This window comes from Armigeres subalbatus, chromosome 3, assembly GCF_024139115.2.
Source record: "Armigeres subalbatus isolate Guangzhou_Male chromosome 3, GZ_Asu_2, whole genome shotgun sequence".
In the NCBI taxonomy this organism is placed as follows: domain Eukaryota; kingdom Metazoa; phylum Arthropoda; class Insecta; order Diptera; family Culicidae; genus Armigeres; species Armigeres subalbatus.
In genome coordinates, this window is record NC_085141.1 from 65,077,968 (window position 1) to 65,102,744 (window position 24,777).

General features: G+C 38.7%; 2 protein-coding genes and 1 long non-coding RNA gene across 3 annotated transcripts in view; 2 read left to right on the plus strand and 1 right to left on the minus strand.

Annotated features, from left to right (window-relative positions):
- Nucleotides 1–24,777, minus strand: part of LOC134223860 (protein fem-1 homolog CG6966) — a 230,596-nt gene that overhangs the window by 134,584 nt on the left and 71,235 nt on the right. The window lies entirely within an intron of this gene.
- LOC134220278 (uncharacterized) lies at nt 16,833–18,638 on the plus strand. The gene is made up of 3 exons (XR_009981832.1): nt 16,833–17,001; nt 17,346–17,553; nt 18,578–18,638. It is a non-coding gene; the product is annotated as an uncharacterized LOC134220278 (long non-coding RNA).
- On the plus strand, nt 18,899–20,071 carry LOC134227779 (E3 SUMO-protein ligase ZBED1-like). Its single transcript, XM_062709460.1, has 2 exons — nt 18,899–19,234; nt 19,318–20,071. Exons 1-2 carry the CDS (start codon nt 18,899–18,901, stop codon nt 20,020–20,022), a joined length of 1,041 nt encoding a protein of 346 aa, XP_062565444.1. The 3' UTR covers nt 20,023–20,071.

The following is a 24,777-nucleotide window of genomic DNA, read 5'->3' on the forward strand; positions in this document are numbered from 1 at the left end:
TGAAGGTAACGAGAATATTTTAGTAAAACTTGCCGAAACAGATGACATTCTAATGCTTGATACTACTTTATAAAATGCATTTTTTCATAGGTGGGTCACGAGACATATAGAATTTTGCTAGGGGGGTCGCATACCCACAAGTTTGGGAAGCTCTGGTTTAGCGGAATGCTGCTTATAAGGTGAGTTAGTGCTGTCAGGTCAAGGAAGAGATACTGAAAACGAGCCCACTTTTAAGGTGAGAATACGTGTCGAAAAGTTTGAATCAAGTTGGAGAATTAAATTAACTAAATTGAAAATTTTAAAATCTTTTACTTAGAATCATAAGGGCGCAACTATATTGATCGATTTCTCTTAATCGATTTTATCTTGTCGTTAATAATTCAACTGTTTTAAAAGTTACAGCCGTGATGGCTTCTGCTGATGTAATATGCATTCATGTTTATTACAACAAATTATTTTAAAAATCCTCGAACTACCGCCATTATCTTATATATAAAAATGAAATGGTCTGTGTTCGTATCCGCATAACTCGAAAACGGCTGGATGGATTTTTTTCATTTCTTCAGCAGAAACATTCGTTACAGTTTCCGACGGGTTTATATGATATTTCCTTATGCGAAAATCACGAATAAGGTTGAGTAAATCGTAAAAAACTAAAACTAAGAACCGTATGGAAATTTCGCATAGGCAGTCCACAACGCGCATTTTCGCCTACTATGCAGGACAACGTCTGCCGGGTCGACTAGTTCTACATAAAATACTTTGTATACGAGAAAAGCGAAAAAGCATAGACGAGAAGAATTCTATGAATACTGTTACTTAAATGTTTACCCTTAAAATTAAAACTATTGCTAATATTTTTCTATTTGATCTAGATTTGAATCGAGTGAATTGTACCTTCCGGAACTCGCATGATACCAAGTATAGTATGCTGGTCCATGTTATGTACAACAAAACTGCTTCTTCCGATAATTTTGTGCTTCCTACAATGATACAGCTAATTTGGATTAAAATGTGTTAGCTTGATTTTCCCTTTTTTTTATTTCTGGAACATTTTTTACAGAGGGTTGGGTAATGCCGATGACATCGAAGGAATTTATACTACCGTGGACCCCCGGTAATTTAACCTTTTTTAATCTGAACACTCTTTAATTTGAACCCCGTTCGTTTGAACATCGTTCAAATAAAAAATGGATCAAACGTCATTTAGCACGTGGAATCGAGGAAAGAAAAATGGAACATCGTGAAATGGAACGCAGAATCAAAACAAACCAACAAAGAGAGCAGCCAGAAACCAGTTTTTCTTATGCGAATAGAGTAACCAGAAGTTCAAACTAAAAATGAACCCCGTTAATTTAAATGATGTACCGTTCAAATTATCGGGGGTCCACGGTATTAGTTTTCCCCGATTTCGTGGAAACATTTAAAAAATAGGCTACTGCAGCTTTTCAAAAAAAAAATCCAAATTAAAATGAAAAAAAATCTACCATACTTCAAAATGAATTAAGAACATATGAAATGATTAATTCGAAGCATTTTAATTAAACAGCTATAATCTTGCACTCAAGGCCGGATTTAGCCGGAAGAGGGCCACAGGGCCGACAGCTTGTGGGGGCCCCAAAATATACAGAAAAGGTTGATTCTGGTACATAAGATTTGTGGGGGCTCGGAGCCACGTCCCACCGGTTGTCTAGATATTCGTGAGCATTGAAAAACATTTTTATTCAGAAATACTTCTGAGAAGAATCTTTAGAAACTGTACAAAAGAAATTCTTTCAAACGTTTATTTGTAAGAGTTATTTTACGATGATAAACTTGCCACAGATTTCGAGTAGTTCCTAGAAATTGCTCCTGGGACTCTTTTAAAGTGATGACTTTCGAGAACTGTCGAAACACATCTTAAAACGAAGAAAATATAAGCGAGAGTAATTTACAAAACAATGTTTGTTTACAGAACATATTACGCCCAAATCGCGATCGGTCCCGAAATAATAGTTACTAAAGCATTACAAACAAATCGGATCAACAACTATGACGAAGAAAGTTTGTCACTTTGATCTATATTGAATTTCTCAGTTGGTTGGCTCCGGCGTCCACGATTTTGACATATCGAAATGACAGTTAGGAAATTCAAACGTACATCTTTGAGTTGCACTCATTGAAGGAATTTTAATTAATTGTTCAAATGGATGAAAAATAAAAGAGAAGATTATTTGCTTAAATTGTAGGACAACTCTGTATGTTTGTCTAAATGAAACTTAACTCCAAAAATTACTTGTCATAAGACGAATTTGTACAATCCCATTTAATTCCACCACTTAATTGTACCTTAACAGATACGCATTTCGACCTCAACAGAAAGGTCATCTACAGTGTCTCGGAAGCGGAACGAGCTCAAAATAATTTTCTTATCCAAAAATTAATTCTTTATGAACAAGCAAAAGAACTTTTCCCATATTTTCCTAAATAACTTATCTGAATAATTTGTGTCCATTTGATATTCAGCAGATTTAAACCACTTTCTTTGTACCCATACTGACATCTCATCAGAAATTTACAAAAAATAGTATACATACCATCATAATACGTATGGCATTTCGCTCCCACCATATCTAATGCACAGCGATTGTGCCAATCTCACTTAACCCATTCAAATTGAAAACTGCACCATTCCCCACAGCGGTGGTTCACTTGAACAGCACAATTTCCTATGAAATCAGAAAAAAAGCCAAGGGCAGGAGGTAACAACCAGTCAGTTAGTGAGTCAGTTAGCCGGCAGCACGGCGGCGGTGGCGGGCATGCCGACCGACCTGTATCTATCTATCTACGACCTAAAACTGTAATAATGTGTCTGGTGCAACTCTTTTAAAATGCCATAACCTGGTTATTTAACTCGCAAACAGTGGTAGCGCAGCCTCGGAGACCACCGGCCCACAGCCACAGACGCCGCCATGCACCGAGAAAGAAAGAGCGAATCAAAACCCCAAACTAAGCGCAATAGACATTGAACGTCGTTTTACATCGGTATGAGAGGGCAGTAAGTTGGAGAGAAGGTTCAGCTTATAGAGACTCGAACCCCCGTTGAAAATTGAAGAAAAAAAAAATCAAACATGTAAGTCATCGATTGCCCCAGCTCAAGCTCAAGTAAAACAGGCGAATCTTTGGTGGCGTTCCGAAATGGTCGAAACATCAACCATGTCGAAGTCGTTTAAAATGCATAGCAAATATCAATTTGATGAATCAATATGATATGGCGCATTCGTAGACATGTCCTCTTAATAATAATCGCCGGCAAACGAGTTCAATCCTGTTGCCTTTTTGTACTGTTTTGATACGATTGCCGTCGAGTGAACTGACTTTGGAAGTCATAACCTGTGAATAATATGCGAGCGTGGCGTGGGATGTGATGGAAAGGTGAATTCAACGAACCGAATAGAACGGTCTCTTGCTCCTCTCAGACGTCTTGCAGTAAGTAAGTTGATATATCACGTCACGTCAGTATGCTTAAGGATCGGATGGTAGACTGTGTAATAGCTCTGAGTAGACGTACATGCGATACAAAGCTTACCTCTGATGGTTTGTTACGAAGAATGGGTGTATCACCGGTTGGAACCATCATGCAATCTTCAGTAGATGGATATCGATTCTCGGTGATGTAAAATGGAAGCATGTTATTATGCTGTCAACTGCATTTTTGCCGGGATTAAAAATGATGATGGAAAATAAGGTGGGTAGAAGGGAAATATAATTCTAGTCTTTGCAGGGGTTTCGATCAACTCTGCTTTGAAGTTTAACCAGTTCTATGGAAAGTTTTTTATTCTGCTACATCATGATTAGAAGACCCGTGCATGAAATGGTAAAATGGGAAAATTATGGTGAAGAAGAACATGATGAAGCATTTCTCTATTAATGTGCAATAGCTTAAAATGGGGAGGGTTGGAGCATTGGAGCTGCTTGTGCACCGACTGTTTTATGGTTTGGTCCTTTGAAATACTTATTTTTTGTTTTTATTCATTTTTTATAATTTACATGATTGAAGTAAATCCAAGGACAATCTAGCTCATATTTTGATCAAAACCTGGTTGCCTTGCTGTTTTTATGTCTGAATGCTGTCTGCTGTGTTCTAGTTTCATATGAAACAATTAAGTCGATTTGAAACAACGTTGTAGCTCAGAAACTCGTATTTATCGTATATTCAACTGGAATAATGGGCACCGTCTTCGTGTATACCTGAAATTAAAAAAGAAAACAAAATATTAGTATTCCGTCTGATGTTTCAAAATGGGAAATGGATAAAAGTATTTAGAGATCACAATATAAAAGTTTTGAATCTTTCTTTACATTCATTACCTTTTTTGCCTTTCCCGTATACAAAGTATATGTAAAGGCTATATGTTCGCTCCAAAAAGAAAGTGAGTGAGTTCCAAGCTCAAAATTTACAGATTTTTTTTTTCGTCGTTTGTAATAAATATATTACGATTATGATTGTGCACTCAATCTAATGAGTTGTTAAATACTAAATAATTTTCTATGGTCAACAACCCAATCATCAAAAATATAATAGTCATAGGTACCGTTAAATGCGTACCTTCATAAATGAAGTCATCGCCATCATAATTACCATCACCGATTAATCTTCAATCGACTCTGTTTCGACTTTGTTTTGGTTTGGATTCAACCCCGCGCGCGTATCTGAACGTGAACGATCAAGTCAATCAACTCTAGAAGCCTACAGACCCATTTTCCCCATCCGCCATTGGCATTGTTTCACCTCTATGCCGCACCGCATCGAACGGTGCCTCGGGACGATGTCTAATGAAATAATAGCGCCGAATAGTTACATTATTACACATTTTTATTTCAATTCTTTTTAAAAATCCAATCGTTTGCCATAGAGGTGTCCCAACCGAGCCAAACAAACCACCCGGCATCGGAGCCGACTTTGTAGTTGTGTTGTGTTGTGATGGAGCTCTACAGACAACAGTCCCGGCGTTATTTTTCACTTTCGCTTTTCGTTCGGTGGTACACCATCGGAAATCTGCACCCGGAGTTTCCCATGAGGTGCACTGGGGGAATACTCATCAATTTTCCTCCGTGCTGGTGCTGCACGATTGATCAAACATTGTATTGTACGAGGGGGCAACGCTACATAAAGGCGCTAGGGAGCACGTGGTTTGTTGTTTCGACGACGACCTCTAGTTCTGTAACGTTCAAAGAGACACCAAGAGATGGATTTAATTTAGCGATACATATTCTTAGTTTAAACTTGGCAATTGAATGAACTTAGTTTTTTTCTCGGAAATTTCATAACATAAATTTGAATATTCGCATTTCTAGAAATACCAGCAAAATAGTTGTTATCGACTGGAATTATAGTTGTTTTATGGATGAGGTTTTCTCAGTCTGAGGATAACCAAAACTACTCAATTTGAAATTCCTTTCCTTCGAATTTCCTCGGGAAATTCCTTCGAATTCCCGCGGGAAATTCTTTCGAATTTCCTCGGGAAATTCCTTCGAATTTCCTCGGGAAATTTCTTCGAATTTCTTCGGGACATTTCTTCGTATTTCCTTGAGAAATACTTTCGAATTCCTCGGGAAATTCTTCCGAATTCCTCGGGAAATTTCTCCGAATTCCTCGGCAAATTCCTTCAAATTTCCTCGGAAAATTGCTTCGAATTTCCTCGGGAAATTGTTTCGAATTTCCTCGGGAAGTTGCTTCGAATTTTCTTCGAATTTCCTCGGGAAATTCCTTCGAATTTCCTCGGGAAATTCCATCGAATTTCCTCGGGAAATTCCTTCGAATTTCCTCGGGAAATTCCTCCGAATTTCATCGGGAAATTCCTTCGAATTTCATCGGGAAATTCCTTCGAATTTCATCGGGAAATTCCTTCGAATTCCCTCGAGAAATTCCTTCGAATTTCCTTGGGAAATTCCTTCTAATTTCCTTCGAATTTCCTTGGGAAATTCCTACGAATTTCCTCGGAAAATTCCTTCGAATTTCTTCGGGAAGTTCCCTCGAATTTCCTCGGGAAATTCCTTCGAATTTCCTCGGAAAATTCCTTCGAATTTCCTCGGGAAATTCCTTCGAATTTCCTCGGGAAATTCCTTCGAATTTCCTCGGGAAATTCTTTCGAATTTCCTCGGGAAATTCCTTTGAATTTCCTCGAAATTCCTTCGAATTCCTCGGAAATTTCTTCGAATTTCCTCGAAATTTCTTCGAATTTCCTCGGAAATTCCTTCGAATTTTCTCGAAATTCCTTCGAATTTCCTCAAATTCCTTCGAATTTCCTCGAAATTCCTTCGAATTTCCTCGAAATTCCTTCGAATTCCTCGAAAATGCTTTGAATTTCCTCGAAATTCCTTCGAATTTCCTCGAAATTCCTTCGAATTCCTCGAAATTCCTTCGAATTTCCTCGAAATTCCTTCGAATTTCCTCGAAATTCCTTCAATTCCTCGAAATTCCTTCGAAATTTCCTCGAAATTCCTTGAATTCCTCGAAATTCCTTCGAATTTCCTCTGGAAATTCCTTCGAATTTCCTCGAAATTCCTTCGAATTCCTCGGAAATTCCTTCGAATTTCTCGAAATTCCTTCGAATTCCTCGAAATTCCTTCGAATTTCCTCGAAATTCCTTCGAATTTCCTCAGGAAATTCCTTCGAATTTCCTAGGAAATTCCTTCGAATTTCCTCGAAATTCCTTCGAATTTCCTCAGGAAATTCCTTCGAATTTCCTCGAAAATTCCTTCGAATTCCTCGAAATTCCTTCGAATTCCTCAGGAAATTCCTTCGAATTCCTCGAAATTCCTTCGAATTTCCTCAAATTCCTTCGAATTCCTCGGAAATTCCTTCGAATTTCCTCAGGAAATTCCTTCGAATTTCCTGGGAAATTCCTTCGAATTCCTCGAAATTCCTTCCTCGAAATTCCTTCGAATTCCTCGAAATTCCTTCCGAATTCCTCGAAATTCCTTCGAATTTCCTCGAAATTCCTTCGAATTCCTCGAAATTCCTTCGAATTCCTCGAAATTCCTTCGAATTTCCTCGAAATTCCTTCGAATTTCCTCGGGAAATTCCTTCGAATTTCCTCGGGAAATTCCTTCGAATTCCTCGAAATTCCTTCGAATTTCCTCAGGAAATTCCTTCGAATTCCTCGAAATTCCTTCGAATTCCTCGAAATTCCTTCGAATTCCTCGAAATTCTTCGAATTTCCTCGAAATTCCTTCGAATTTCCTCGAAATTCCTTCGAATTTCCTCAGGAAATTCCTTCGAATTTCCTCGGAAATTCCTTCGAATTCCTCGAAATTCCTTCGAATTTCCTCGAAATTCCTTCGAATTCCTCGAAATTCCTTCGAATTCCTCGGAAATTCCTTCGAATTTCCTCGAAATTCCTTCGAATTCCTCGAAATTCCTTCGAATTTCCTCGGAAATTCCTTCGAATTCCTCGAAATTCCTTCGAATTTCCTCGAAATTCCTTCGAATTCCTCGGGAAATTCCTTCGAATTTCTCGAAATTCCTTCGAATTCCTCAAAATTCCTTCGAATTCCTCGAAATTCCTTCGAATTCCTCGAAATTCCTTCGAATTTCCTCGAAATTCCTTCGAATTCCTCGAAATTCCTTCGAATTTCCTCAAATTCCTTCGAATTCCTCGAAATTGCTTCGAATTTCCTCAGAAAATTCCTTCGAATTTCCTCGAAATTCCTTCGAATTTCCTCGAAATTCCTTCAAATTCCTCGGAAATTCCTTCGAATTTCCTCGAAATTCCTTCGAATTTCCTCGAAATTCCTTCGAATTCCTCGAAATTCCTTCGAATTTCCTCGGAAATTCCTTCGAATTCCTCGAAATTCCTTCGAATTCCTCGAAATTTCTTCGAATTTCCTCGAAATTTCTTCGAATTTCCTCGAAATTCCTTCGAATTCCTCGAAATTCCTTCGAATTCCTCAAAATTCCTTCGAATTCCTCGAAATTCCTTCGAATTTCCTTGGGAAATTCCTTCGAATTTCCTTGGGAAATTCCTTCGAATTCCTCGAAATTCCTTTGAATTTCCTCAGGATATTCCTTCAATTTCCTCAGGAAATTCCTTCGAATTCCTCGAAATTCCTTCAATTCCTCGAAATTCCTTCGAATTCCTCGAAATTCCTTCGAATTTCCTCGAAATTCCTTCGAATTCCTCGAAATTCCTTCGAATTTCCTCGAAATTCCTTCGAATTTCCTCGAAATTCCTTCGAATTCCTCGAAATTCCTTCGAATTCCTCGAAATTCCTTCGAATTTCTCGAAATTCCTTCGAAATTCCTCGAAATTCCTTCGAATTCCTCGGGAAATTCCTTCGAATTTCCTCGGGAAATTCCTTCGAATTTCCTCGGGAAATTCCTTCGAATTTCCTCGGGAAATTCCTTCGAATTTCCTCGGGAAATTCCTTCGAATTTCTTCGGGAAATTCCTTCGAATTTCCACGGGAAATTTTTTCGAATTCCTCGGGAAATTTTTCCGAATTCCTCGGGAAATTCCTTCGAATTTCCCCGGCAGATTCCTTTGAATTTCCTCTGGAATTTCCTACGAAATTCCTAGGGAAATTCCTTCAAAAATTCTCGGGAAATTCCTTCGAATTTCCTCGGGAAATTCCTTCAAATTTCCGCGAGAAATTCCTTCGAATTTCTTCGGGAAATCCCTACGAATTTCTTCGGGAAATTTCTTCGAAATTCCTTGGGAAATACTTTCGAATTCCTCGGGAAATTCTTTTGAATTCCTCGGGAAATTCCTTCAAATTTCCTCGGGAAATTGCTTCGAATTTCCTCGGGAAAATGCTCCAAATTTCCTCGGGAAATTGCTACGAATTCCCTTCGAATTTCCTCGGGAAATTCCTTCGAATTTCCTCGGGAAATTCCTTCGAATTTCCTCAGGAAATTCCTTCCAATTTCCTCAGGAAATTCCTTCGTCATCTCCCGGCAGAATCTTCACGGTTGTATGCCTTTTTCTGTCCCAGTTTCTCACGTGTGGTTGCACATGAATTTACAACACCGACCGCAAGCCTCCCTACGAAGCACCTATTGCTCACAACTTTCCTACTCCGAAACGCTCGCCGGCGGCATTCGACTAGCTCCAGTAGTAAAATATTGCAGGGCCCCCCAACTAGCAGAGTTGGTGGAGTGGGCCGTCGCGCCGGTCGCTCGCTTCACTGCCAGTCGTAGCAAAATGCATCACTTTTCTCCTTGGTTGATTTCTGCGCCGCCGGCTGCTGCTGGCCGAATGAATGGTAACCTACTGACTGACTGCGGATTGCAACTGGCTCTTAGAGCTTTTGAAAATTAATTCAAAATTCGAACGACACGCGCCCGTTCGCGCGCATTGACGAGATTTTCGCAATGGAAATTGCTCCCTATTGAATCGCTGCGGTGCGGTGCTGGCGGCTTGGGTGTTGGGCAAACGTTAGCGCAATTCGCTCGAAAACAACAACCTCGCTCCGAGGAGATTCCCTTTCGAATGTGCGAACAAGTAACTTCAACTGCGAGATCAGGCTGTGCATTTGATCTATTTTTTTTGTTTCGTACCTCAGCTGCTCCAAGTGTTTGTGCGTTTCGCAAATGGAACGTGGTGTAAGGTAAAACGAGATGACGGGCAGATTGATTGCATAATGATTATACCTTTTCAAATATAGCATGAATGCAGCATACCACATAGGTTCCTACTACATATTTACTTCGATGACATTCCAACCAGTAACAAAATGTGAAATTTTGAATAATACTGATTGAATTAGAATCATTTTCCTTAAAATATGTACAAAGTACATTTTATTTTTACGTAACTTTTAGGTGGATACGACTGAAATAATTCTTAGGTACACTATTTTGGAAAATAATAAATGTGTTTGTTTTGTTTGTGATGCTAATGTTTTTGCTAATTATGGAAGATGTGTCATAGATGTTTTTGTGTGATTGGTCTCTTAAGCGTGACGTAGCACAGAGGGAAAATACGAGCATTAGGGTAACCGTGCCCTTAGTGGATGTAGCACCAATAGTGGAGGTAGTGGGGTTTTAATTAGATTTATCATATTTATACACTTTACGATGGTTTCAGTTGATGCGTCGTGCTTCAAATATCCTGTGCAACTTATTCTAAGATTTCGCTTGAAAAACTATTGAAAACAATGATTTTCCTTAACAAAATTGACATTTTTGCACCTATAGTGGTGCAACTGTACCAATAGTGGCGAGTCTCATAACAAACCAATGAATAGAACCACTATAGGAACCAAAATTAATTTTTACCGCCACAAAAGGAACAGTGTACCCATAGTGGTGCAAGCAATATTTGGTAATTGTTAATGTTAAATGGCATCTATCTCATTTTTGTTAGCAAATTTATTAGTTTATCTATTGACTAAGATATTAAAACTGTAAATTTCTCATAATTATCAGTTTCAAAAAAAAAAAATATTTTCTTCTGTGGATCTACTAATACCTCCACTATTGGTACCGTTACCCTACTGATATTTTTATCTTCTTGGGTTATCAATAATACACCACAGATTCTCAACAAACAACAAGTAGAGCTGTGCGCCGCCGCGCCGCGCCGCGGCCGCCGCCTATTTTCAAGCGCCGCCGCCGCCACCAATTTTGAACGGCGCGCCGCTGCATTTTTTCAACCGCGCCGCCGGAGAATTTCAAGCCAGCCGATGATTTTTTTTCCCCGTGTATGTACCCCTTCAGTAATTTTCATTCTGTATTAGAAAACTAAATTTATTACTGATGACAAGTAATGACATTTTGATGATTAATCAATCTGAACGAGACGGTGATCATCTGCTTTGTCATTTTTTTTAACGGAGTGCATTTTTTCGGGTTACAGTAACGTGTTTAAAATTCATGGAATCTCTCGAGTGTGAAAATTTAAAAATAATAAAATGTCCTCCTTAAATATTGATAAAATTCCGATCGCGAGTGTTTACATTGATACAAATAATGGAAATCGAACCAGCGATGTCTGGAAAAAATTTGGTGCGCTGAAATGTGTAAAAAATGGTGTAACTCATCACCTGGTTACCGGAAAAGTTTTCTGCAATTTGTGTTTGGCCGAAGCAAAACAAAAGGCCGGTGTTGATTTGCAGGAAGTTCTGTCTGGAGATATTGAGAACGATCCAATTATCGATAAGTCTTTGGTGTTCGGCAAGTAAGTTCTAGTTGCAAAGAATAAAAATGATTTGAATATTTCCAATAGGGGAAAATTATAAATACACAAAAATTTAAATCTCAATAGCTTATTTTCCACAGCTTATTGTAATCGTATTTTATTGATTATGGGTAGCACAGATGCCATTTCGATAAACAGAAAAAGTTATAAAGTTTACCTATTATAATCATAACTTAATTAAAAGTGATTGTATGGACAGTGTTAATCATGAATGTTTATTAAGTTTTTTACAATAACACTAATATCGCCGACAAATATGAAGGACCGTTACCTAATTACGTAAGAAATTTTTCTGGGTTTTTCAAACCCACACCCCCTCCTCCTATGCTGACATGTAAGATTTACGCCTTTCGTAAACTGTCCCTATTTGCATAAGCGTGCCATGTCAGTTTTCTTTTTTACCATGTCAGTTTTACATGAAGAAATACAAAAAAAGTCTAATCAATTGATAAAACCTGCAATCTTCCTCCAAATTTGGCATATTTTTTTTCTGTATGCATTGTTATGGAACTTAAATGGACCATCATTATATTTTTTTTTGCTTCGAGTTCGAGTTATATAGGTAAATCATAATCGAGGACTAACACAACAGTTGTTTTTCCATAAAATGAACATATCACGAACCAGATGGCGAATGACACGAATGACAAATAAGTCATCTAATCATCTGAATTGGGCAGTCAATCAATGTTCGTTGGGAAACTCTCGAATGCCATGTCTATTTGTTTTTGCTTAGCTTAATAACACATTTTCTAACACAATTTTGCCCATGACTATACGCTCAAATCGTTCATTACGAAGAATCATAATAACCATCAATAAAGTGAAAAAAGTCTTCCTAATATACTTCAAACTGTGAGTATTATGCCAGTATTGCAAAACTTTTTCTATATTAGTAATATATTACTATTGGAACATTGCCGGATAGCGTTCCACCCGTATAGAAAAAAATAGCAAAGAATATTAATAATTTCCCATACGAAAATCGAGACGACAAAATTTTATATTCGAGAAATTCCGTGCTCATTTGTTTCAGAAGTACATTTCGTAGCATTGAATTAAATTTAATTTCGCAGCATTTGCTAGGAATATTTCAAAACTATAAGGATTACATGTCAAATTCTATTAATTTCAGTTACTCATGTTATTTGAATTTTATATCGCTAGTTGCAGTAACTTAAACTAAATGATTGGAATTTTATTATCATTTAGTCTAAGTTACTGAAACTATGGATATAACTCCGTTACTAGTGGTATTCAAAAAACGAATCATAAGACAGAATTGCAGAAAAACCTTCACTTTAGAAGTTCACCATACAACACATTTTGAAATTTAGCTTCTGGAATGAGTTATCGACAAACTACTAAATGATCGATAACATTCTTGATCCAAATCGGCTAAAAATTTAGGATGACTATTAAAATAAAAAAAACAATCATTTAAGTACACCCAGGTTTTTTTACGCGGTTGGGATTCATTAATTTCTCGGTTAACCTGAACTTTCACAGCTTTTTAAGTACCCTCTGAATTTCCTTTGATTTTTTGTGTTTTTTTTTTCGTGGAGTTGACTCATTGTTTCATTGACGCTGAAGGTCTTAAACGACTAAAACCAAACCTGGGTGTACAAGGGAGCAAAAAAAGTCAAAATTTGAAGCGCTCTAGTGTGTATGTGTACAAAATTTTGTAGATACAGTAATTGGAACTTGGCATTGGCCGATTTAATCGCAACAGGTTCAATTCGATGGGGAATCCTGTCCTGTTGTTTGGGACAAATTTGTCGATTTGGACTATGGCCCCAGAAGTTATGGATGAAATATCATTTTCATACATAAAACACGATAAAAATAGCAAAAAAAAACTCAAAAAATTAGTATATCTAATGCATGAGAAAGGCATCACGCTAGGTGGATTTATCAAGGTTTTTTTTTTTATTTTTGGATTCCACAATAGGAAAAAAAGGAGATATTTTTGGCCAAAATTATGCATCCTGCATTAATTTATCATCAAAACATACATAGCAAAGAAAAATATTTTTTCTGATGGAGTATGGAATAAATTTTCGGCATAGTATCTATTTATTTTAATTTTCTTGAAGTAGGCGCAACGTTAAGACATAACACTCCCATTTAAAATGTTACCGTGACCTAATATGTTTGAACATTTCACCAAATAATACGATATCCATGATAGCCAGATTCTGATTTTTTATGAAAACCACGGTATAGGTCATTGCGCGCGGCAAACCTAACCTCACTATTTTGACAGGTACTGGTCCTGTTGTTTACGTTTCGGACTTAGAATTTTTTTGATCCAAATTAAATCTGCCTATTTCACAATGTTGTAGACGTTCCGTACATTCCGTATTCAAATATTGGTAATTATCGATAAGCTTAGGTAATTACCGATCAAAAAATCCAAAGAATGATAGAAGTATCTCAAAATTAAAATAAAGTCGTCTGTAAACAACAGGACCAGTACCTGTCAAAAGTCGTGTGTGACGTCACTGTGCAATGGAGTATTAGGCAATGGGCGGAATTAGGTATGTAAATTGTATTCGCCGCCAAATTTAAATAAATTGGCATTATTGAGTAATGAAATAATTAATATTGAGCGTCTTAAGGGAAAATGTTACAAAGTTAAATTTTTTTTTCAAACTTCCATTTACTTCCACTATAATCACTAATGTATCATATATGTATAAGTTTACCATTTCTCGTGTATTATAAGTAAATGTATTTTGGTGGCAGCCTATTTTCAATAGGAAACAATGGAACAAAATTCTCCGACGAATGAAACTTGTCGCGAGTAAGTCGTTTTAGGGTAAGTGCCTAAAAAGGGTTAAGATCGTTTTTGCACACACACATACAGACATTCTCACACGGATACACAGACATTACCTCGATTTGTCGAACTGATTCAATCGGTATACAACACTGTGGGTGTTCGGGCTTTCTTTTAAATGCTTTTGGAGCGATCATATAGCTTCTACGTATACTTAGTACACAAGAAAGGTAAAAATGGGCAATTTTTCAAATTCATGTATCTTATTAAAAGGTGAATTTGGGCAGAATTTTATTCATGGTCCTCAAAGTTTAGGAGTTCAACAGTGTAGTGCATGATGTTTTACTGCGGGGTATTGTGGGGTACCAAACTGTTTTGTTCGTTAAATATTGCATAAAACATGCTTTTACAAAACTACCAAAAACTAAGTTCTGGACGGAGCTATTACAAAGCTTTTAAACAGATCTATGCTATAGGCTTAATGACGTAAGGTTTGAAGAATTCATTTTTTTTTATTTTCTGATTTTGGGACTTTTGATTTTTGGTTTTATCTAAATTTAAATTTTTTAGATCCTTCATTTCAATTTTTTAGATCCTTTGGATCTATAAATGGTTTTCAATTTCTTAGATCCATTTGATTGTTTTAAATTTCTAGCTTTATTAATGTTAGCACTTTTAGATTTTTGAATTTTTATATCTATTATGAAAATCAATAGGTTTTTTGCCTTTCTCGTACAACAAAATCGAACTTTTTATAGAAGTTTCGGAGACCAACGATGTCATATACCAATCGACTCAGCTCGTCGAGCTGAACAAATGTCTGTCTGTCCGTGTGTATGTGTGTGCGTGTGTGCACACGAAAACCGAAAAACATTAGCCACTTTTTCATTTAGTAATTCTTAACCGATTTCCTCGCAACAAGTTGCATTTGGGGGATAAACCCTAGTTGATCACTATTGAATTTGATAACGGTCGACCATTGCGTTTAAAGGTTATTAAGAAAATGGAATCGAACTATGAAAGCGCCATATAAGGGTGGTGTCTTGGCTAAATGCGAGAAAGGCAGTGTCACCACTGAATTAAGTGAATTAATGCGTTGCGTTTAAAACAGTGATCCCCAAAGTGCGGCCCGCGGGCCGCATGCGGCCCTCCAAGCCTTTTCCTGCGGCCCGCGAAGGATTTCAGAGAATACACTACATGTGGTCCATTGTTGGACGTTATATGACCAAAGAAGCTTTTCATTGCGCTTTTTTTCGTTGCATTTGGATATTCTGTCAAGATTGCACCATTGTTGATAAATGAAGCATGAATCGTGTTATTATCATGAATTATTAAATTGATCACTACATCAATATAATTTATCATTGTCTGTTATCATTGTCCCGGGCTATAAAAATAGCAAATGTGTGTTTTTTCTTCGCTTAGTGTTGAACTTCATGTAAGATTATTGTTGCCTTACACTGCTCCGTAAGAAGAATGCTTTTACTCATAAAAATAAATTATGGTTCGGCAAAATTCAACTGGATAATTGCTGGATTATTAACTCCAGAAAACACGCAGACTATCACTTGACACACCAATGTACTTTAAGCTACGGAAAATATAGAACTTTTTTTTATTTTTTTCCAATCTCCGATATTGTTGAAGAAAAGGTTTCAGGAATTGATCAAGCAATTTGCACGAAAGCAAGGCTCGGAATGCAGATTTATTCGATTTCTATTCAACACTGCTGGCATTATTATCTGGCTTCAAAAACTGTTTTAAAACATGTTGCCGTTATTGGCAGAAAAATAAAATTTCCATAAAGCATTTTCCTTAAATAAAATAGGAAATTGACAAAATATTTATTTTATGTAAAATTCTTCAAATCTATTAATTCATGAAAATTTTGTATTTTTTGTTCGTGGAAAATTTAATTTTTTTTTTATGGAAAACTCTTCTTTCATAATTACAATTTTTGCTTTTAAAAGTGCTAATTTATTTTTGTTTTGTGGAAAATTCTCAATTATTTGTGGAAATTGTATATTAATTTATTGCTCATACACTGATTTCTTCATAGGCAATTATCTTATTTTTTATGAAAAATTTCAATTTTTATTTTAGTCGTTGTCATTTGCCCGACAACTTAAAGTGAACAATATATCCTTAAAAATAAATACATAAGGTCATATAATCATTTGGAAACAAACAGCACAGAATATTTTCTGCTAACTGAACCGAAAAGATGGTGTTGCAAAAGAATTTTCTCGTATATCAAGTCTGAATGGGCAGAAACGGTCAGTCAGCTATGGCGATAAAACCTGCAGAACTGAATGTCCTTCCAAGTATGTTAGTCAAAAGAGATTTACGGGAATAAAATATTTTGTTCAAATTTTATTTTATTTATAAAAATCATGTTGCACTAAAATTAAATTTGAAATAAAAAAACAAATATTGTAAATATACTGCGGCCCGCTTCACCAGTTCGAAATTGCAATGCGGCCCTCAATAGTGAGCATGCTGGGGACCACTGGTTTAAAAGTTATGAAGGCCATGGTACATCAAACCATATTAGCACCAAACAAGGTTGAAGTCTTGGCTGAATGCGAGAAAGATAGTATCACCACTCGGTGAATTAAGTTGGGAAAAGGCAAAAGTAAGGTGCTTTGGCACAATTGAGGATGATTTGATTGCAGTAACTCAAATATGGCTTATTTTAATCGTACGAAGGCCGCTTCTATTTTGCAGTACATTTTTTTTGAAAAACATTATTTAATTGATTTGCCGATTAATTATAAATAGGTTCTCCGTGAAATCGTATTCGAGTTCTGCTAGCACTGGAAACTTGACTCGTCATCTTCGAGAAGATCATGGTGTTGTGGAGACTGATGCAACCATTGAAAAGTTTTTCTCTAGCAACCCAAGGCCGGGTTCGTCATCATCATCAACGAATAAATCAGCAAGGTATTTGCTGGCAAGAGACTTAGCTCTATGGTTTAGTTGCGATTTGCAGCCATTTAGTGCAGTATCTGACCGGGGCATGATTGACTTTATGAGAGTAAGTAAAAGTACAACGATTACTTGTCCAGTTGATGACTGTTGTTTACAAACTACTTAATAATATGACTGAATATTTTCTTCGTGGTGCCGTTCCTATTATTATCAATTTCATATAATTAAAACATAATTATTATAATTTTTATTTCCTTTGGAGACATAGTATAGTAACTTTTTAAGTAGGCTTCCTGATATGAATACCAAAACTTTAAAGCATCTAGGAATACACATGATTATCAGTAAGAATTTATGAGTTTGCGTTAGTATTCAGGTGTGTGCAGTCTTCAATGGACATTAAATAAAGTAGAAACTATCGGCTATAAATATTTATGTTTATTTCTGTAGAAATATGGTGTTATTGGAAAAGAGGAAAATCTACCCAGCCGTACGACGGTTTCAAGAGAAGCATTGAGCGATATTTATGGTTCAATGATGACTTTTGTGAAGGAAAAGATCTCAAATTCTGGTAAATTTGGAACCCTTACCTTCGACTTATGGACGGATGGCTATAGACGTAGATCGTACATTACGTTCACTTATCATTTTATGGATGGTAGGTTTTTAATACGTATTATTGTGATTCCTATCTATATTGATTCGGTCGTAGATTCGAATTTAGCCACTTTTACAAGAAAATTATTAGGCTCTTTTTTAGTGGAATGTCTTCACCTGTCATAAAACGAGTTAGTACTATTCCACACCGTTGTAGTCTGTCTCTGTATTGTATATGTGTTCCGACCTAAACTATAAGGTGGTCTTCAGTGTCTCGTACTTGACTCGCCATCTTAGCCTAGACAAGTATGATACACAGAAGATGGCCTTACTGTAGAGGACGAAATACGTATCTGTAAAGTTACAATCTCCTTACAGATACGCAAGACCAACTGGGGTCTCAAGTTTGCCTGGCGAGCAAAGGCGTGCAATCTCCATTCGGAGAACGGTGAATTCATTTCTTGGTCCTGTTTATGATGTTTAAGAGAGTCGAGAATGACTCATTGGAGTTGCATACCCAGCTAACATTTTAAGTTTTATAACGCTCTTGAAGACCATAATTTACTCTGCAAGAGTGTGATAAAACCAGCATAAAACCAAAATATTACTAGGGTAGGAAAGCTTTTATGTAATAACTGTGGAAATACTTACAAAACACTAAGTAGAAAAGCAAGTAAACTAAGTATTAACTCGTCTTATGATTAGTGAAAAATCCACTCAAAAAGTCAATGGTACAGCCCAAACGGTTTGTCTGCAAATGCGACTTAGAACTACGTAGCTTATGGCCTTATAACTTTTAAATCGACTTTAGTCAATATTTTGAAATGCTAGAATTAAAGCATTGACTCTTCCTCGATCAAATGATCAGAGAAAATCTAAAATCCTTCAAAAAGGCTAAAATATTACTGTATAAAATTAATGAATATCCTTGCTTATCAAAACGTTTAAAATATATCATATATAGAAAACACATACGTAGTCCTACGTCAAAACATGTTTTTCCGGGTGGCCAAATCAGGAATCAAATCGTCCGAAACTAGTACACTTGCCCAGTATATAATTGAATGCACGTATATTTCTTTCAGGTGACATGAGTCTTTCGAAAATAACACTCTGTACAAATCCAATGGATGAAAAAAAAACCGGTGAGAATATTAAGAACGTTATCATGAATGTCCGCGAATCATTCGGTTTACAAGATAAAATCCTGTACGCTGTAACCGATGCGGGGTCGAATGTAAAATTAGCGTGCAAACTTGCTGGCATTCCGAATCATTCATGTTTGGGACATGGACTCCACAATCTTATAATAAATGGAGGGTTGAAGAATAACTCACGCGCAGCAGAAGTTGTGAAAAAAGCTTCGAAAATCGTGAAGGCTCGATGCTACAGAGCTTCAAGCGGAAATGAACAAACATTGCCCTGAAATCTTTGTCTCAATTGAAAGCTCTGGTGATATTCTGGAAGCGGATGAACAGTATCCGATATTGTTTCAAGAGGAATATGACGATCCACCAGATCACGTTGGAGAGGTATACCATGGTCCACCTAAACCTTCTCCAACGCTTAAAACGTATACCGTTACACGTTGGCATGCCTTGCTCAATATGTTACGAAGCCTTGGATTGAACAGATGTGGAATAAACACCATACTTGGACGGATCGATAAACCAGAATTAATACTAACGTCATGTGAATGGAAATTAGTTGAGGATTTGATCATTTTTTTGCAACCGTTTGAGGTAAATTGCATGAATCTATTCAACGCACACGGAACTTTAATCATTTTTTTTATCAATATATTTTTGTGTTTTTAATTCGACAGACGATCGTTACTTCACTATCTTCTGAGAAACATGCAACAATCAACGTCGCACTTTTGTTGCGATCGGAAATTGAAGCCTGTATCCGAGCAAGCGACGACGATTCTTTGGCGATTGTCCAAATGAAAGAGAGCATGAATGAGCAGTTTGAACGACGTTTCCCGATTTCAGACATAATGTTAGCATCAGCCCTTCTCGATCCTCGTTTTGTTAATCTGAAAAGCATAACCGAAATTCTGATGAAGAAATCGTTAAGTAAATCAGATTTTCTTGCGCGCATGGTGCTGAAAGAGCTGAAAGATAACGGCGTCGAATTGTCTAACGCCATCGTTACGCCGGAAGCAATTCAACCATCGTCAACAACTTCGATCTGTGCATTGGCGATTAAGCATTCACATGAGCACGAATTCACGGACTCGGTAATAGAGCAAGAATGTCAGACCTACATTTCCTCGGTGAATGTTTCACAGGTTAAAAACGACGTCGTTAAATTTTGGAGCGACAGGCAGAAACAATTTCCGTGGCTTTCTACACTGGCTTCGAAGTATCTATGCGTGCCAGCGACGAGTACTCCAAGTGAAAGAGTGTTTAATGTGGCTGGATTAACAGTTTCGGCAAGAAGATCGTCAATACATCCGGCGAATGTTAATAAAACTATTTTCGTGCACGACAATTATGAAATGTGCCGAGCGTCTCTTGGCAACTAAATTTGAATCTATGAAAATTGCTGTATTTTTGAAGATATCATAACAATGAATAAACACCATTTCTTCGCATAATTATGATAATTCTAATTTATTTAGCTATTACCCATCCTTGGACAATTTTCATTCAAAAAAAACAACATATGAAAGCCGAATTACCCGTCGATTTGTTACGATATTGTTGGATATCTCTTTGAAGTTAGACTGCAGAGTGATTCTGTATTATTTTCAAGAAATAATTTTGAACCGCGCCGATCGACGCCGCCGCCGCCGCCGCCGAAAATGATGACGGCGTGGCGCCGGCTACGCCGCCGCCGCCGTTCAAAAATACCATACACGCCGCCGCCGGCTCAAAATGGTTCGGCGCACAGGTAACAAGTCGATCTTATATTAGTATATACAATTTACACTTGGATGCGAACATTGCTAGTTATTAGCATGTTGTAACGGATTTCGCTTATGCAACAGGCTCCGTTAAGTCATCACAGAGCATAAGTGGTGTTGATATGACAAGTTCGGTGGGTATGGTGACTACCAATTCCCGCTCCTCTCATGCCACTCACAGGAGGTTGTGAAGTTCTCTCCACCTTTTCAAAGTTGTCATCTATCTAACCATCCGTTCCCTCACTCAGCATTCGCAAAGGTGTGGCCAGAGCAGGTCTCGACTTTCGGAGAATGCCTTCACTTCTTATCTAATAGTGATAAGTCCCAATCCCAAATGAATATCGTTGGATGGAAATTATGCTACACCCATAAAATAGTCCAGATTTGGGATGCCATGGATGCTTGGATGCCATCGCGCTCTCGTTATACCGGCTTAGCCTGCCGGGCCGGATTTTGGAAAGCTATTTCCAGAACCTTGTACTATTATACGAGACCGATGCCTGTCAGAAAAACGTTCCTATTACCGCAGGAGCCCGCAAGGTTCAATACTGGGCCCGGTATTGTGGAACCTTATGTATGCCGGGTTCTGAAGCTAAAGTTCCCTCCTGGTGTTAAAATCGTCGGCTTCACCGATGACGTAACCTTGGAGGTCTACGGAGAGTCAATTCCCGAGGTAGAACTGACCGCAGCACACGCGATCAGCACGGTGGAAGATTGGATAAGCGCTAGAGGCCTGATGGAGCTCGCTCAACATAAGACGGATGTGGTTGTCGTCAACAACCGCAAGTCGATTCAACATGCAGTGATTCACGTGGGAGAAGTCGCGATCGCATCAAAGCGGAGTTTGAAGCTCCTTGTGGTCGTAATAGATGACAAGCTGACCTTCGCCAACCATGTCGACTATGCGTGCAAAAGGGCTTTGACTGCTGTTGCGGCATTATCGAGGATGATGTCCAACAGTTCCAAGGTGTGTGCCAGTAGACGTACGGCTGTCCATCCTGGGCGAGAGCTCTGGGGGTAACCAGGTAGGTGGACCCACCGGCTGAAACCTAACAAATCGAGTTGGGTGGAGAGACCCTACAAGGAAGTTCACTTCCAACTGACACAATTCCTGTCAGGCCATGGCTGCTTCCGGCAGTACCTCCACATGTTAGGGCACGCGGAGAGCCCCGTCTGCCCTGACTGCCCAGGTGTTGATGAAACTGCAGAGCACATATTGTTCGTATGTCCTCGCTTCGACGTCGAAAGAAGAACCAGGTTAGACGTTTGCGGTCGGGACACAACCCCGGATACCCTTATCCAGAGGATATGCCAAGCGGTAGAGAAGTGGAATGCAGTTTCGACTGCAACCACTCAGATTGCCTGCAGCTTGCAGAGAATCTGGTGCACCGAGCAGCAGTCGACTAACACGTCAGTCGAGATAAGAGTGTCGCAGCGGGTAGCAACCGCAGTCAGAAGGTGTGCACATGCCGAGGGCCGAGGTAGGAGGGTCGTAGCGTAGAACTGTTGGTGCCTATCGCTATCGACACCTCGAGGCATGGCAGAGGAGAGTAGAGTGAGCATCCAAGTCAGCCTCACGTGGTATGTCAGAAGTGAGAACCCAAGTAAGTCCCACATGGTATGTCAGAGCGTGTGTCAGGAGGAGTGGCAGGGTGTGCTTTAGAGTGAGCACCCAAATAAGTCTCAAATGGGCGTGCTAGAGCGTAAATCAGATGGTAGGGTCAGCATTGAAGTTAGTCTCACATGGTGAGTAAAGGGTGAGCTTGAGCACCCAAGTGAGACTCAAACGGAATGTTAGTGGTGAGCATGCAAGTAAGACTCATATGGTGCGTCAGAAAGAGTGTCAGGGTGTGTCAGAGGGTATGTTAGAAAGAGCACCCAAGTAAGCCTTATACGGGATGGGTGCCTGTGTGAGCATAAATGGGGACTCGCTCAGGACGCAGGGGAACCAGGGTATTAGCAGAGAGGGTAACTCAAGTAACCTTCCGCTACTTGGGTTGGTTTAGTGGGTCAGCCATCTGTCAACCCTACTCCCTGAGTGATAATTTCAAGTGTTTGATTGCAGATTTGCCTTCATCCCTCTATAAAAAAGAGGGACAACAGTCATTGCCCAGGCTAAGTACGCATCTCTTAAACTGGCGGTCAATTGCCATCAGAAGACCCGTGGAAGCGTGAGTATTTAAACTTGTGAAGACCAGAGCTATGTTATGCGTTCTTTTTTGAATGTTAACTCACCATTTCGTAGCCCCAAGCAATGCGCAATTGGATCTCGCCAATAAGAAGACGATGGTCATACTCGATTTTAGCGCTGCGCTAATTCCGAAAGAAAAGCGCGTGCGAGAAAAAAATTAATTGCACGAGTACTTTGAGAATAAGGATCTGTCGGATTTTAAAAATGAATTTTTGGTGTGTGGATTTCAAGCGGTCTTATGTGAAGGAATAATCTGGTTTTTACAATAAGATAGTGGCGTAGCCACGGGGGTGGTTTTGGGTATAAACCCCCCCCCCAAAGACAAAATTTTTGGAAGAAAATATTTTTTTCGAAAAAAAAAATATTCAGAAAACCCCCCCAGACTAATTTTCTGGCTACGCCACTGAATAAGACACACATTTCAATCAGTCTTGCAAAATGTCGTGACCATCACCAGATGCTCAAATATGAAAACAAAAGCCACCACGCTTTTAAACGATGTTCTTTACTGACAATCACTGCAAGCGCATCGTGACATGTAGAAGCTGACACGTGAGTACCTTAGGTAAACGTGACACCCAGATTGACAACCACAAGCTGAGAGCCATAAAGAGCATCAGGTTAGTCAGCTGTCAAAAGTGCAGGTGAGCACCGTTATTGATTGATTTTGTTGTCGTTTGATTGGACTGACGTCGTTTTTAATTGATAAATCGGATGAATCGATACAAGACAAAATTTTCAAAACGACTTATCTGCTTTTGTAAAGAAAGATTCAAACGACGATTTGACGAATCTGATAGCTCTCCCACGCAAACCAATACCACCAACAGGTAGCGGAAACCTTCACCTACCTATTGGTGGTGTTGGTTTGCGTGGGAGTGCTATCAGATTCGTCTAATCGTCGTTTGAATCTTTGTTTACAAAAGCAGATAAGTGGTTTTGAAAAATTTGTCTTGAATAGTTAAATTAAGGGTACTTTCACAAATTACATAACGCTAAAATGGACCATTTTCAGCTCCCACCCACCCTCTCGCAGGCTTTCCAAAAGTACCGCATCATTACAGCCTACCAATGATTGTCGCCTTTGCTCAACCATGACAGCCGTGCTATCGGTTCATATGCGACAGTCACATACACGCAATCCTACGAGAGTTAACGCTGCTCTCGGGTGACGTTGTAAGACAGTTTCATTCATTTGCTTTCGGGTCGTTCGTTATTCCCGACAGCTGCGTCTGTTCGTTCGGCACATTTTTCGTGCGCTTAACATGCGTTTCGTTTGCTGCTGCGGATGTTGACTACTGCAGTAAAGAGGTAACTGTTGCCTCGCTAACTGCTTTTCGTTCATTGCGAATCCATCCGTGGCCGATGCAATAGTGCTGCTATGTATGTTAATAGCTCTCAGGTATAAGGTACCAGGTACTCCATCGCACCGTACGGCGGTTGCGTAGACCGACAGATGTGAGTCATTTGTTCGCGGGTTAAATAATTTCAAAAAATAAAGATGTTCATATTAGTACAGAACAAAGTAATTATCATCTTCGAACGTAATTAGTTCGTAATTCAATTCCGAAACAGAGTATCAATTGATCAATTGGATCACTTTCATGCTTTTAGTTTCCTGAGGAGTGTCTTAAAATTGTTTCTGGGAAGTATGGTTATGGAAGTATTTACAGTAAAGAGTTCGAATTAATTGATAAATTCACCTAACGAACATGTATTGAATATTTTAACATATTATTTCAGTACTTAGAGTAAATAATTATTTTAAGCTAAGTACTGTCGTAATTTTCCGATGGTGTCTTGCCGGGACGTAGAGGCGTGGCCTCTCGAGGCTGTTGACCATCCATTGGAAAATTCGGAAAATTATTTAATTAACTCGTTATTACAGGACGGGGATAGAATCTACCCGAACTGATGCCGCTGCTGCTTGGGGAAGCGCCGACCCACTGGTGTGACCGTCCGTCACCGCGTCCGTCTGAAGAATGAGCCGTGGTGCTAATGCACCACTGCTTATATACCCTCGCTTCTGTGGCAGGAATCAGGCCCGTCCGACCTACTGCTGCTTGGGGAAGCGCCGACCCACTTGTGTGACCGTCCGTCACCGCGTCCGTCTGAAGAATGAGCCGTGGTGCTAATGCACCACTGCTTATATACCCTCGCTTCTGTGGGAGGAATTAGGCCCG